The 16,363-nt window shown below is 37.2% G+C and overlaps 1 protein-coding gene across 1 annotated transcript in view; it reads left to right on the top strand.

The window, feature by feature from the left end:
• The first annotated feature begins 6,094 nt into the window (after positions 1-6,094).
• LOC136257919 (uncharacterized) overlaps positions 6,095-16,363 on the top strand; it is a 47,538-nt gene continuing 37,269 nt past the window's right edge. Inside the window, exons 1-2 of the mRNA XM_066051243.1 lie at positions 6,095-6,234; positions 8,863-8,961. Of these exons, the coding sequence (XP_065907315.1) occupies positions 6,220-6,234; positions 8,863-8,961 (114 nt within the window). The 5' untranslated portion in view covers positions 6,095-6,219. The remainder of the gene's footprint in view (positions 6,235-8,862; positions 8,962-16,363) is intronic.

Below are 16,363 nucleotides of genomic sequence, written 5' to 3'. Positions count from 1 at the left end.
CACTGATAACTAACATTACATAAATATTTGATTTAAACAATATTAGGCCCCTATTCGGTGATTATTAGTTTCTCATCCAGCCTTTCTAATTATTATGATGCGGGCGGGAGGGTATTACCATTATGCCATTATTTTATAATATTAACACACTGATGTACAGACCTTGTCCAAATTGTCTTTCTTTCTTACTACAAACATTTCCTTCACCAGCTGATTCTACTTTTCGTTATCGCCAACTGTTTTTAGACAGTCAACTGAAAGCCTGCTTTGATGAAGTCGATAGAACACGATTGCAACTGGCACTGCAGCAATTTGCTAAGGAAAACAACAGTTCTCCTGGCGATACATAGCGCATTGTAGCGTTCATCAACCAAAAATTATAACAGTTTGGTATCAAGTGTTCTTCTGAGCATGCACAGAGTAAATAATGGCTTACCATGCGGTAGCTTAAGAAGGATGCGGGCGGTGGATGAGAAACTAATAATCACCAAATAGGGGCCTTATTATGTATTTGCAGCTGCTGCTGCATAGATCATCTAATGCCACTGATGAAGTCCATAACAGTGCCAGCACTTCTGAAGGTACCGTATAGCGGAAAATTTTGGCAGGAGAAAATTTTGGCGAATTTAGCGAGTATGCATGGATTCGCCAAAATTTTATTCGCCATTTTTATAAACACTGAAAGTGCAGTAGACGCTGTTCATCGGTGAGTGAATTAATTTATTCTGTTAATACTGTTACAGCGGTGAGTGGTTAATCTTTTGCAAGTATCCACAGCCAGTATTAGACTAATAGCTCAGGCAGATGGGCAATTCACCAGCTCAGTGCCCATCATGTGCAAATGCCTTGCCTCGCTTGCCACATGCCAGCGCTCCAGTCTCGATTACTGACTTTGCACGTTGTTTTTATTTCAGCTAGCTATTTACATAACAGTGCGTCGATTCGAATCAGAGGCATTGAACTGTAGACATCGCAAAGCTTCGTCGCCAACGCTGTCAGATTAAAATTGCGTGGGCAAAGTAATGCCATGCATTCGCCAAAATATTATTCGCCAATTTCTGCCAATGATCAATTCGCCAAAATTTTCTCCCGCCAAAATTTTCCGCTATACGGTAGTACTCCCAAGCAGTGTATCCTGTGTGGAAGTAAGGATAAGCGAATGACACAGTATGGCAACTGGGGATCAAAGGAGCAAAAATTTCTCTTGCTCCATTTAGACTCACCCCCTACTGACAGCAGTTCCATATGTAAGTCTCACTTCATAGAGGCTCAACGACACCACAATGACCCTTACTTTATGCCAAAGTGGAAATCCAAATCACCAAGACCTGTTAGAAAGTGCAGTAATCCAAAGTGTAATGAGCCACTTCAAGCAAAACTTATCAAACCTGCATTTGTTATTTCCAATGAGCTTGAGAAGCTGTTAGGGGTAAGTCCATCAGTAGATAAACCGATTGTATTATGTCAGCACTGTTATAACACACTATATCGCCAGTTTCATACACCTAATCCCTGTGCTTCTTGTGGGGCTACACCAAAAGGGAATAAAACATTTTGTCTACATAGCCCAAATGCTTCAGCTGTAAGCAAACATATAACAATATACAGCTGGAATAGCCATGCACCTTTAAGACAATGACTACATATACACTACCTGTTACAAAATGCACTGCAGTGTAATTAAATCACTGGAAAGGGAACAAAATGGGTCGGATGATGATTCAATAGCAATTTGGAAGCACACGTGTGAGAACACAGCAGATACTGTAACTAAGCCAACAGTTGCTGCTGTTCTGTATGTTGCTAAGCATCTGTTAGTAGGAAAGGCACCTTGGGTTTGTAGGATATTTTTGGAGTCTTATGGGTTGACTGACAGTGGCAATGTTAATTCACTAGTACTGTCCCTGGAGTTAGGTGAAACCAGTGTACAGTTTTCATCTAGGTGGCTGTTACATCAGCTAATAGTTTATCTGGAATCATATTTACTTTACAAATGCGTACACAAAAAAATTGGCACCGTACTTTACCATAGTGGGGTAGATCCCATCATCAGTCTTTCATGGGCCTTAAGTACATTGCAGGCAAGCAATAGCTGCTACAATGAACCTGCTAAGCATGATAAATCACTGCTAAGCAAGGAACAAGTACTAACTTACGCAGGGTGCATTGTCAATGACATGGTACATGAGGAGAACAAGAAACAGTCATTTGCCAGCTCACTTATCAATCAATCACAATTTAGAATATCTTAATGTCTCCAGAATGTAAATCCACTCTTAGTCAAGTTTCTTTTGACAGCCACCAGTACAGCACGTGAACGTCAACACTGCCATATAAGTGAACAGACAAAATTAGCATGTACCTTTTTTTTAAATATGCCTTTTACAATTTAGCACCAACACGAAACAACCAACCATCTTTCACCATCTGCTTTCTGATGTAGTTGAAGTATGCAGTGGTTCACGCCAGTTGATGAGAATTCTAAACAGACTTGGTTGTGTCAGCTCACCAGACACTCACAACAGGTTTGTCACTGGACATGCCCAGCTGAAGCATCAGACTAGCATATGAAACAAAATCTCTCCAAACATTTTCACAGTAGCATCAGTGGACAATTTTGACATGCTTCAAAGTTATTTACTGTGGGGATCAGCAACGTAGCTTTCATGGAACAACAGTTGCAACTGGTCCAACCTGATCCAAAAATGGCATATTCAGTAGTCAAGGTAACAGCATGTCCATCAATAAACTAGTTGAAGATTCTACAGTGAGTGGTGAAAACAGTGAATCACAGATGGTAAACATTAACAATTCTACATCAGTAAGTAACATTACAATTACAAACACAAACCTACAAATTCCGTTACAAGAAGATCCAGATCAGTGCACTACTAGAAAGCAACACCATCTAGACAGACTATCGCCATCTAACTCTCCTCACAAGCTAGGAAAAGTGGGACCAAAACGCCCAAGAACAATTCCCATTAAGAATCTATGTAAGTCTTTACATGAAGCGGTTTCTACTCCATTAGCAGTACTGTCTGTAGTACTCTCACAATTGAAAACTTTAAATAAAGAAAATTCTGAAGAAAAGAATGAGCAAGATGCATTAAAAACCAAACTTCAATCATATATTGTTCAAAAGTGTATATGTGACTATTATCCTGAGACAATAACAAATCATAGATTGAACAATTGGCCTTCAATGACAACACAATAAAATTTTGGTACCAGTTTGTATTCATAGATTGTTTTAGCTACTTGTCCTTATACCTGGCAATCAGAAGCAGCAATTGGAATTTACATTTATCCAGCCTTAAAATAATGAGTCCATTATTTTCAGCATTTAACAGGGACTTTTATGAAAGAATTATACCTTACCATATAGCTGACATTGAGAGCTTTCCGTCAGAAGTTTTGCAGTGCCTTAGAAATGGTGGTTTTACTGTCAGTATGTCTGGACGCAGGCGGTGTACTATTGCACTAGACGAAGCACATGAAATGTGTATAAACAAGGACCTGAAAGCTGCTGTTACACATCCCACAAAGTCAAACCTTCAGAAACAAAACATTATTTTTAACTACCACATTAAGGCTTATAAGAATATCATCCATGAGTTATTTCCAGAAAGAAAGAGTAATCAACCACCTTCAAACGCCATCTTAGACAGTACCCCACAAATCTACCAAAGTAAGGGAAATGTCAAGCAAATGTGTTCCCTTGTTAGAACTAATAATTTATTGACTATAACACCATCACACAATAGAGGAATTTTAAATGTTTTTAGTGGAGAAAAAGCTACCCTTGAACAAGAAACGGACATGCTGAACTTTCATCAAATTGGCACACAAGCTTATCTTGACCATATAGAACATCACATTACACCAACCAAGTTTCAGTAAAAGCACCACTGAGACAACATAGACTGTTGACGATGAAATCTGCAAAATGTAAAGCCAAGAGAAGAAATCCAAAAGAGCAAGAACAGAAGTATTTAATAAAGTGCCTGCATTGTCAGTTAGCATGGTGTAAACACTCAAATTTACAATATGATACATTGAATACTCAGTTTTCAGTGTTACCTCGGGCTATTGCAGATGAAGATGGATACCCTCATAAGGCCAGTAAGAGTAAATGGACTGGTAAATTAACTAGTAGGTATATATCAGCTGATCCTCCAGTTTTTACATCCTACCTACCCTTATCCCCACAGGTTGTTATAATTGATGCCATGTTTATAATTAACACCCGGCCACTACGTCAAACAAAGACTATTTTACATTATACCAAACTGCTTTTTAATCAATCTGTTTTGTCCCACTATAAGGCTTATGCTGACGAAGTGCACTTGATATTTGATAAGCCTGGACGACAAAAATTTAATCCTAAACAGTTTGAGCAACACAAGAGGTCCTTACAGCATAAAACAATCAGCGAGCATCAGCTCATCTCATTCATGCACCAATCAACTACACCTAGTGGGTGGCAAATTTTTTTGGAATGCAGACAGTGCAAACGATCAATTGTTGAGGCAATCGGTCTGTCAATAATGCAACAAGGCAGATTCTTGTTAAAGAACCACCAACGTTTAGTGGTTGCTGGCCGCTTCACAGGAAATAATGAAGATTTAGCTTGGATCATATGTGTAGATGAAATTATAGCAGATAGCCTATCACAGTATTACTCAAATGCAGAAGAAGCAGACCACAGGATCTGGAGGCACGCCACACAGTCTAGTGCCAACAATATTTTAATATACTCACCAGACACAGATGTTTATTAACATTGGTCTACACCTTGTAAGTCAACCACCAAAGAACTATATCATTCAACTAAATGTACCACACTCATCAGACACGAAGTATCTTTCTATGAGTAACCTGAAACTGCATTTATGCATGACCCTGATCTAAGTATTGTGCCCAAAGAAAATCTCGGAGCCATTATGCAAACACTTTTTATTAGTACAGGATGTGATTATATATCATATTTTAAGACATTAGGTAAAGCTACTATCCTTAACATATTTTTTCAACATGCAAAGTTTATAAGTGGAAGAGACATGCCAGGTAAGTTATTTGACACCAGTAGGACTACGAAGGACAGTGAATTTTTATCCTTTGTAAGACTCAGTTGTGGGCACATACTACTTCAAAAAAAATCTATCTGCATTTAAAGCTATTAATGACAGCCACCAGGTTCCATTTCACCTTTACAATTCCATAGACTCCACCTTACCTAGTAGAAATAAACACGAACTTTGGCTAACAGAAATCTGTGAAGTGGTAAGTGGAGAATACTGAATGAAGAAGACAGAGTTCCATCTATCATGGCGCCGTGGAGACATTGGCTCCGTTCATGCTGGACTAGTCAGTTGTGACATAATTCATCAGAAGATGTGTACACATCATTGCCAATACCTGAAGAAAGTGGCTGGAATAAATCACATGATGGGTACACATTTGACTGGGAAGCTCCTGAAATACAGAGTAGAGTTCAAGAGTCAGTAGACTTTTTGATGAAGGGGTGTAGCTGCAAAAAGGACTGTAGAACAGCTAATTGTGGTTGCAGGAAGAGAGGCATTGTGGACCAGCTTGTTTGTGTCAAGAATGCCGGTTCTAACCTACAAACTGAGACTCCTATTACCAACATAGATGATGAAGACACAAACAGTGACAGTGAAGAACATGAAACCAAAAACAGTGATTTAGATGTAGAAGAGTACAGTGTAGAAGAAGATATTATAACTGAGGACTTTCTAGATACATGTTATGACATAATATAGGTACAGTACATCTACACCTAACTTGTAAACAATGGAACAAATTTGTTTTGCAGTGTGCGATTGGCTAATTTTACTTACATGTATTACTGATACCCAGCACAACGTTTCTGCGAAGTCCAATTCACTGTACCACTTAGCCTATCTTCTTTATTCGCTGGATTTTCAGCATGACAACGACATTACGCAATTCAACTTTCTACTCGAGTCAGTGCGAGACGATTTCTTCCTCAGCAGAAAAGGAATCAGGTTAGAAAACAAACTTCTTTTCTTGCATTTTCCGACTTAAATGCTTCAAAAAAATAGTAAGAAATATTCACACTACGAGATACATTACCGCCCATATCCATCCGCCTGCCATTCACGTGAAATTCATCGCTGGGCGTGGCGCGTATCTAAAAGCAACTCTCCTTCCGCTGCTTATGCTTCATACAACATGGCGAAAAGAAAGGTTAGACTTTTACGTAACTCTAATAGTAAATGTTTGTACAGTATTTGTGCAAGGGATAGCCTGCGTGCAAAAATATGTGTAGCTCAACAAGTACAGGGTGAAGTATAATAATTCACTCCAGAATCATTCTATTGATCATACGTTTGATCATACTATTATTATTATTATTATCAATTTTGTCAAAAGACCGGGTTGTACAAAAGGACAAGCCTGATACGTTACCACATATGTCAAATGTAAGGGATTGTCACTAGCTTTTGACTGTACTTAGGTAGGTCAATGGTCATGCAAGGCAACAAAATCATTCTACATGCATTAGTTGTGGGCCGGATGTATTCAAAACCCACAATCAAAAGCTATATGTGAGTTTACAGGAATTATAATGCAACCTAAGAATCTCCAACAAGATCTTTCAAAATTCCAGCAGATAATAAGTTGCTATGATTGTAATGATGTTTCTTCGTAGCTGTTGGGAACACACACCAAGAAATTAGCTGGTATTTGACTGGACCTGTGAAAATACTATAGGGTGGGCACAAACTACATCCTGCCACGCAACCGGTCATATCTTAGTATATAGAATATTTTCATTCTGTAACTTGTATCAAATAGCCATTTAAACATTTAATAAGGGCCGGCAGAAGAGTACATGACCATAGCATGATACAATCAAAAAGTTTTGAGTAGCTAATGGAAGTTTGAAAATGTAGGCAAATTTTATGCCCTATTTTTGCAAGCCCACACTTGTTATGGTACAAGTGCCAGTACACATTGGAAAATAAGAAATAAAGCAGTCAAACACTGAAACATTTTAAGACACACAAAGTCAAGGTGAATTTTTGCCCAGTCAAGACCTTGACTGTAGTTGCATTTGAACTTGAATATGTCACATGTGTTGCTATTGGCTTATGAAGTTAAATTAAATGTCTATTAACTTCAAGGAGGACATGCAATCCACCTCAGGTTAAATATTCAAGATAACCAGCACCATGAATCTGATAAGAATCTGAACTAAAATAATTAAATTACATCACTCTATGGAATCGTGGAGTTTCTGGTTCAACCAAAAAAACATAGGACAGTAAATTTTGGACTAATTTTACCTTCTCTATACATCCTCACTACCTAGTGATGTAGCTAGACTTTTGCCATATGCCAGAGTGGACAGTCATGCAACACACACACACATGTATGGACATTTTTACATCACTACATACTTTGCCTACGCTGCTGACTAATGTAACTTACTTTATGTGAATGCTGCATGTGTCTTAATATCCAACTAGGAAGAATCTTGAATTAAAGCACAAGGCACTTAACTATAGTGTTCTATCATGTGATGACTGCACTGGCCACTAAAGTTTTTCGCCTACAAACAAACAAGAAAGAAAATAATATTGTTAACTGAACAACCAGTACCTACTTCATATCGTTTGAACTGTCACTAAGCAGTATCCACACTACTAGACTGGTGCACATGTGTCTAATACTTCTAGGCTACTTCACTCTGATCCCACACTGATACATAACACAAGTGTGGTGGTGCTTTAAAGTGCTTTCTGGTCATCTTAATTTGGAGTGTTCATTTTGTATCCATTAAATATTTGCCCATGAAAGTGTTATACAACACATTAAGGCTTGTGTATAGGAAAAGTACAGCACTCAGTGAGTGTCTTGAGGCAAACACAACACTTGGTTTCACCTCATATATACCAGTGGTGGTGGAAGGTGGGGGCTAGAGAGGCTGGAACCCTCCACAACTTTCAGATGAGAGGGGCAGAGCTCCTCTAATAATTACCTTGTGTAACATTACGGATGTATCACATGATTAAATATCGTTGTGGTTTCAAAACCAGCAGCTCTATAGTGGAAGGATTCATTGTGCATTTGTTGTACCTGAAAGATTTTAATTGACAATACTTTACCACCAGTTTCAATCTCGTAGTACCTATTTTTCAAAAAATATTCTGGGGGGGCATGTCCCCAGACCCTGAACTATGCTTTGCATGTTGAGTGTGCTTTGCACAATGTTGTAATCCCTGCAACCATGAACAAGCCTTCATTTCATACAAGTGTCAGTTCAAAAAATTTTGAGCCCCCCTTCCCAAATTTTCTACCTTCCTCTGCCTCTACATACTGTATTAGCCTCTTGATATACTCCTTCCTGCTGTATTCTCTGTACACATACAGTGGTGCTTTAAATATAAGACAATGTTTTCAAGTAAGGACAAATGTCAAATAGTGACCTCTGAAAATGTCACTCATACTACAATTGATACCATACAATGTAATCATTTGAGGTGGAAAACTTTTTGTGGTTGATACATGTTATGAAGGTTCACAGTAAAAACATTCATGGTTGTAAGCAAAACCACAAACTACACAAAAGTTTCCCCCACAGTCTGGATGTGTTGTGTGTTAATACTTTTCTATTTGGATACCTTAGTCATGTGTATTCAATATGTTATGTTATTTTATCATCTCCCATTATGTGTGGGGTAGTCATCCACTTGTTATAGGGATAAAAATTACACCTCTAACTCACCCCCACCATGTTGTGTATTGTGTCCAGTAGTGTAGCTGTATAGTACATGACATGTTATTTGTTACATTATATGTACACTATAGTATACCATTGTGGGATTATGTGTTGCTGCTAATAATGGCAGACTCAGTGATGTACAACAACACCTACAGAATGGTGTGGATGTGAATGGGAAGGATGTGGTGAGTTGATACAATGTGTAGTGTGTTGACTTGTATACAAAGTATTCCCATAAGTGTTACCATATATGGTCATGTTTAGTACATAATTATTAATTGGCTATCATTTAAATGGCTAGTATTATATATTTAGTGTAGTATTCACAAATTAACTATAATGTGCCATTCAACATGATATCCAGGTAGTATGTTGATGAGTTAATATTGTATAAGTAATGTTGTACCCCCTCTTGGTTGTACAAATAGTGTAATACAGTAACAACAGTGACATTGTTGACAGTTGTCACTGTATACTTGTGTTGTGTGTATTTGAAATAATGATTTCTCAATTAAGGTTTGGAATTTTGAAGAAAGAATTAGCTAATTGTCACAAACTACATAACTTTTTTTTTCAAATTCCCAAGTACCATGTTACTATTTACATGTACTATTTAAACCAGGTGTACACCTTGTTAGTGACCACAGGCTGGTTGTTGGTAATACAATTGTGTACACATTACATCACATTGATGAGTACCTATAGTATGTACAAGTTGAGCTGGATTCTGAAATATAGCTAAAAATTAAAAGTGGATTTTTTTCTCAAGAGAGTAAACATTTCAGTCAACTATATGATTAATGGTGACAGCCAAGGTGTCAATAACAGACACATGCAAATTGGCTCCATTACAAGTTCGGAAAAGGGCTGTAAGCATTTTATGGCTTCCCTATAGGAAATGTATCATGGCTAAAATTCTGATTGGCTGTAATATCATGTCAGAAATTTAAACAATAGATTTTGAAATATTTTTAGCGGGTCAAGTAGCACTACAAATGAGCCAAATTTATTTCAAGATCATGTGCAATTGCATCCATGAGTTACTAAATGTTTTTGAGGATTCAGCTCAACACGTACATACTTATAATACTATTAATGTACTTGACTGTTAGTACCAACATGGATAAAACATTTTATATATGCTTCAGTGAACATGTGAAAAATGTTGGCTGTATTGACATTGAAAAGTCTCTGTAACATTTCTATAACTCTCTATAATGGTATTGTACTGAAAGTATAACAGCATTCACTACAAATGACATTGTTGGCTTCATAAACCATCAGAAAGAACATTAGGGAATGTCCTGAATGTGTGTTTATGAATTAGCAATATCCTTGAGATGTTTATTGAGGTGAAGCTGAGAGAGCCCCACACTAGTCAAAAGATGGTAACGTCAATCCATTCACGTACAATAACAATAATTATTACACAAACAACTTATGAAGCTTATAATACAGTTCATTGTAGGCTGGCAAACTCTTTGTACATTGTCCTATGCAACTAGTGCTCACCCTCAACCAAACAAGTATTAGCTGCCATACAGAGTGACTGTCATATGTTTGCAATAAGTCTAATGTGACATTGTCAGCTGTCAAGCTTGTTAACACTTGTCTTGTTTGTGTAATGAATAATGACCATGTGAAAGTTATATGGATTTGTACAAAGTCTTATATGTGACCAGATTTTACAAAATCGGTCCAGATCGCACATCAGGCAAAATCAAACTAACACCACCAGTGGATAGCCACACTATCATACTGCTAGTTTTGACACTCAGTACTACTCAAACGACTCAAGGCTGATTTTAACAGACGTGTTTTCTGGGTGGTGTAGAGATCTCGAATGGCGGTGTCTGGCCTTGTGAAGGGTCTAGCTTGACAAGAATCAGTGGTTAGCTGGTAGATGGACTAGAAATGTTGGCCAGACATTTTTTCTGTTGATTTTGCTATATATCAGCCACTAAAGAGCCAGCACAGCCCTGTAATTTCGTGTTTGGAGTCTGGACTCCAATCGAGGTCTTCCTCCACTTTGAAGTCTATCCCTTACCCACTCTACCACCCTCCACCCCCCACTCCTTCGTCAGCACTCATGATACTGCTTAATTTGATTGTCCAACTGCTCAGATTTTCTAGCTTATTTGGTGAGAAACTCTACAAGCAGCTGCAAGTATTTATTTATTTATTTATTTTATTTGTTTAACCATAAGGGTAAGGTAATTACAAAAGGCAAATGCCTATAGGAGGAACACCTACAAAAACACAAGATACAAAAACAGAGAACAACAAACATTACAAGGACATTAGTACAATGCAGAACAAATAACTAAATACTGTAGCAAGAGAAAAAAATAGTGTTACAAAAATTTATACAACTCTCGTCTAAAGTGAGAAGAGAGAGAATATCATGTGGGACAGAATTCCATAAAAGATACCATTACCAAAAAAGAAAACCTATAAGAGTTTATTGATGACTGCTTACACTGTAACGAAAGGGAGTGAGATCTTGTACAAGAATTGGTAAATGAAAAGGAGCTTGAAAAAGGTAAGGAAATGTGGCAGTGATAAACATCATAAATGGTAACTATTGTAAGATACTTCCAACGAGTAGAAAGAGATGGCCAGTGAAGCTCATGACAACATTCACTAGATGACTTTGACCATGCATGACAATGACAGTTGTACCTGCTGCCACACACCCAACGAGCCCCACAATTTTGGATTTTCAGAAATGTTTTTCTGAGTGTGAGGATTCCACACGGTACTTGCATAATCTAAAACTGGTAGGACAAGTGCTCTGAATGCATTCCTCTTGGCTGAAGAATTACATGTGTACATGTTATGATGCAACAAATTTTAAAGTTTGAGAAGCCCTTTCAATGAATCATGGGAGACATGTTTATTCCAAGTACTGGAAGTGGTCTGAAAGGTAATAGACTGATGTATCTTTGTTTAAATTTCATAGGCATGCTTGCTATCCTTGGCAAGTTATACTGACTTGAATTCTTTAAAACCGGACCATTTATCTCGAAACTTCTAATGTGCGATTTGGATTGTTTTCCAAAATCCAATCACATAACATTGTGGCAAGAGTTAATAATAAGAGAGGTCAGCAAATTCACAATAACAATGATTTACAAGCCTATCATATAACGTATTGTATAATAGGACCACAAAGGAGTAGGCATGGCCTACAACATTACCCAAAAACCAGCCTCAATTTTCCTTGACGCCGATAAGGTAGCCAAAACTAAGCCAAACAAGCCTTCAGATTGACCAGAAATGCTTTCAACAAGTTGCTAAGAAATTTAAAATAGTAATTATTTAACAGGAGTAACTGACAGACCAAGTAGTTGACTGATTCCTTCAGAAAAGCGTAACTTGACAATGGCTAAGGATACAGACTTGATTTTTTTCAGTTTGACATTGCTTCGGCATGAGAGGTGCCTTTTGGCATACCGCAGTATGTACAATGTATTCTTCATGGACTTACCAGTGCCCTCCTTTGTGTCCCATTCATCTTAGTGACAGCATTGAGTGTTAATTTGGTGGTAGCTAGCACGTGATGGATTCCCTTTGTAATAGAAATCGTCTGTATTTTCTATAGCGGCTATTTTAATTACGGAGGTGCTTTTCAAACAGTTCTTGATTTGTACTGCTGTGTAACGGGTTGAAAATACATAGCTGACAATGAAGCATAATGGATACTTCACTTTTCAGGTGATAATTGATATAACTGGGGTGCAGGGCGCTATTTCTTTCTTTCGGTATGCATGGATTGCAGAGGTGCTTTTCTTGATTTGAAATGCTATGTGACAGGTTGATCATAGGAGTAGGGACCATATCACATCGGTAAAAAGTACTGAAACAAGCTGGAGTAGTGCACGATATTAAATCACAGTAAAACAATAAGAAGTGTTATGCATTTCCATTATGGTATCTTGAGCACATTTGGGAAAAACACTCCTTTTTGTTTTGCTATGATTTAATGTCGTAGACTACTCCAACTTGTTTCAGTACTTTTTATCGATGTGCTATGGTCCCTACTCTAGTTGAAAATTCCAAATTATTTTGTGTACTTGTACTGATGAAGACATCCATACTTCTATGTGTGTATACATGTAGTGAACATTTCTTTGTTTATGGCAAAAATCTACTTCATGATTGGTTATAAATAAGTGAATGAACTTACAATAAAGTAGTTTGGTCTCCTTTTTGTGAAAAACCTGTGAAAATAAGTAGTGTTTATTCCCACTAAGAAGAAATGAGCCACCAAGGAGTTACAGATTTACAAAACCTGATTATAAGTGAAGTACAGTGTACAGGGTGTTAATAATAACATTGGTTTCCTGTATTTATTAACCGTCACATGGCTGACTTTGTATGTATTTTCTCTCCTATCATGACACTTGTTCATAAAACTATAAAATTGTGGTATAGTAAGGGTGTAGGTATGGTAAGGGTGTAGGTATGGTAAGGTTGTACATAAATCAGTCAGAGATTTGCAACTAGCCAAAATCTTTTCTCGGAGGCTAGGATACTTTGGTAGGCAGCATCATCTAAACATTTTTTTTAGTAGATGATTTGGGTGTGGCCCATTACAGTCACTTTACAAGCCCTGCATAATTACTACCCAATGCTATCACAAGGATACTACAGTCCGTTAAGCGTGTCAAATATAATTTTGTATAATCTAAATAAATGCTCTCTCTCATTTAAGGAAAGCATTGATATGGAAAAACAATGCCTTTGTAGCTGGTATGAAGGATAAGATGACTAATTGAAGATAAAAGGAATGGGGAAACACAGAAGGCAGATATTTGTTAAAAAGCACATCCACCTCTGATGAGTTTATTGCTGTAATGGTGCTAATTGGTGGTAGTGCTACAAATATGAGTCAAGTTATGTTGAAGACCTAATTATTGAGCACATGTTTGTCTCCTATATTATTAAAATGTGACTAGATTTTACAAAACCGATCCAAATCTCACATCAGGTAAAATCAAACTAACACCACCAGTAAATAGCCACACTATTGTACTGCTAGTTTTGACCCTCAGTACTACTCAAACTATTTGCATGAGACTGGTTTTAACAGACGACTTTTCTGGGTGGTATAGAGATCTCGAATGGCAGTATCTGGCCTTGTGAAGGGTCTGGCTTGGCAAGAATCAGTGGTATACTGGTAAATGGCCTGATAATGTTGGCCAGACGTTTTTTCTGTTGATTTTGCTACATATCAGCCATTAAGGAGCCAGCGCAGCCCTGTAATCTCATGTCTTGACTCTAATCATGTTCTGCCTCCATTTTGAAGTCTATCTCTAGCCCTCCCTGCCATCTCCTCCCTCCACTCCTTTGTGAGCACTCGTCATACTACTTCAGTTGTCCAACTGCTCAGATTTTCTATCTTATTTGGCAGGAAACTCTGCAAGCAGCTACAAGTACTGGAAGTGTTCTGAAAGGTAATAGATTGATGTACCTTTTATGAAAATTTCATAAGTGTGCTTGCTATCCTTGGCAAGTTATGCTGACTTGAATTCTTTAAAACTATTTATCTCGAATTTCTAATGTGCGATTTGAATCGTTTTTCCAAAATCCAGTCACAAATGTGGTCTTACTAATAAGGTAAGATTTTTAAAAGATTTTTTATGTATGTAAATATCTCATTAACAAATTAATAAAATTTTGTATTGTACAGTGTGTTAGCAGTACCACTTACAGGAACACAACTAGTATGCATATTATTACCAAATATTGTAAACCCAAACCCACAATTAAATGTGATTTGTCACACTATATAATTTGAGTGGGTAAATGTGTTGAGGTTAATTAGGTATGGCACTATTATGTGCTGTTAAGAATGTTTCAGTGTTTTATGATTCTTCACAAAACAACTGTATCTTTACTTGTTTTCTCTGTTAGTGTCCATATTGCCAAGTATGAGAGCTTGTTCTATTAAGGTGTTTCATATTCATCTCATTTTGATTGTTCTATTAGAGTACTTCAAAGTTACAACAACTAACTTCATGACTATTCTAATAGAGTATGATCTTAAAATGTACAAATCTACAAAAAGTGTGTCTATATGATGCTAGTACTATACTTAATGCTTTTACCAGTGTATGTATCACATTATGTTGAGATTGTTGTATTTGGTATTAAACCTGTTAGTACAGATCACATGATATCTGTACAGTGTGTATGTAGTATTACTATCAGTGTGATACATTGTAGACTACATACAAAAAAGATGAAATCAGAAACTAGAAACAACTTTACGAGCCCTCTATTATCTCTGGTACCACACCTCCAGCTTAATCCACTGCATAACTGAGTAGTGAGATTGAGATACTCTAATACAGCAGTCACAACAACAGTGTATTTTATAGCTATGATCTAACAAATATAGTTAACAATTTAGTACAACAAAATTTAATATAATTATTGATTTAATAATGAAGTAGGGTTCCAGTTATTAAAGTAGTAGTGTAACAAGAGAATGATAACTATGAGGGAAAATTCCTACTTGGTATTGTAGCCCCACATTGCTACAACACCATGTAGAGGTTTTCACTCATAGCTACCGACATCTCTTGTTTCAATACTGTTTATCACTGAAACCCTACTTCATTTTTAATTTAAGAATTTTTTTGTTATACTAGTTTATAAACTTTTTTCATAGACGGATCTAGGAGATACTGCTAAAGGGATGAGAGGGGCAAAAGATAGAACAGTGTTTATTCCATTATGAGAATAATGGAACTCTAGTGCACAAGTTACCATAGAGTCGGGTTGTTAAGCTCATGCGCTTATAATTTCGTAGTGAACTTTTATAAAATAATACTATCTTGTAAGGCCCCTATTCGGTGATTATTAGTTTCTCATCCAGCCTTTCTAATTATTATGATGCGGGCGGGAGGGTATTACCATTATGCCATTATTTTATAATAATTATTAACACACTGATGTACAGACCTTGTCCAAATTGTCTTTCTTTCTTACTACAAACATTTCCTTCACCAGTTGATTCTAATTTTTGTGATCGCCAACTGTTTTTCGACAGTCAACTGAAAGCCTGCTTTGATGAAGTCGATAGAGCACGATTGCAACTGGCACTGCAGCAATTTGCTAAGGAAAACAACAGTTCTCCTGGTGATATATAGCGCATTGTAGCGTTCATCAACAAAAATTGTAACAGTTTGGTATCACGTGTTCTTCTGAGCATGCGCAGAGTAAATAATGGCTTACCATGCGGTAGCTTAAGAAGGATGCGGGCGGTGGATGAGAAACTAATAATCACCAAATAGGGGCCTAAGGCATGTACACCTAATCAATAATTATGGTGTTTTTAACACTGAATCACTACGATGTAATAGAGTACACTGTAGTTCATGGTAACTGTGCTAGTGTATAAGAATATTTGACTCCATTTCTAGGTGAAATCCTTCATGATGACAAGAATTATCACAATTCAGAGGACTGATTACAAAGCCAGAGACATAAGCACTCAAGGAGAGATTACTTTTCCAGCATTCTTCCTGTGCATAGCTTTGTCTCATGTAAGCCTTGCATTGGGCCATGTGCGCTTAT

The sequence above is a fragment of the Dysidea avara genome, chromosome 6 (assembly GCF_963678975.1).
Source record: "Dysidea avara chromosome 6, odDysAvar1.4, whole genome shotgun sequence".
Taxonomy (NCBI): Eukaryota; Metazoa; Porifera; class Demospongiae; order Dictyoceratida; family Dysideidae; genus Dysidea; species Dysidea avara.
The sequence above is the reverse complement of the archived record's forward strand: the minus strand, read 5'-3'. Positions and strand labels throughout refer to the sequence as shown.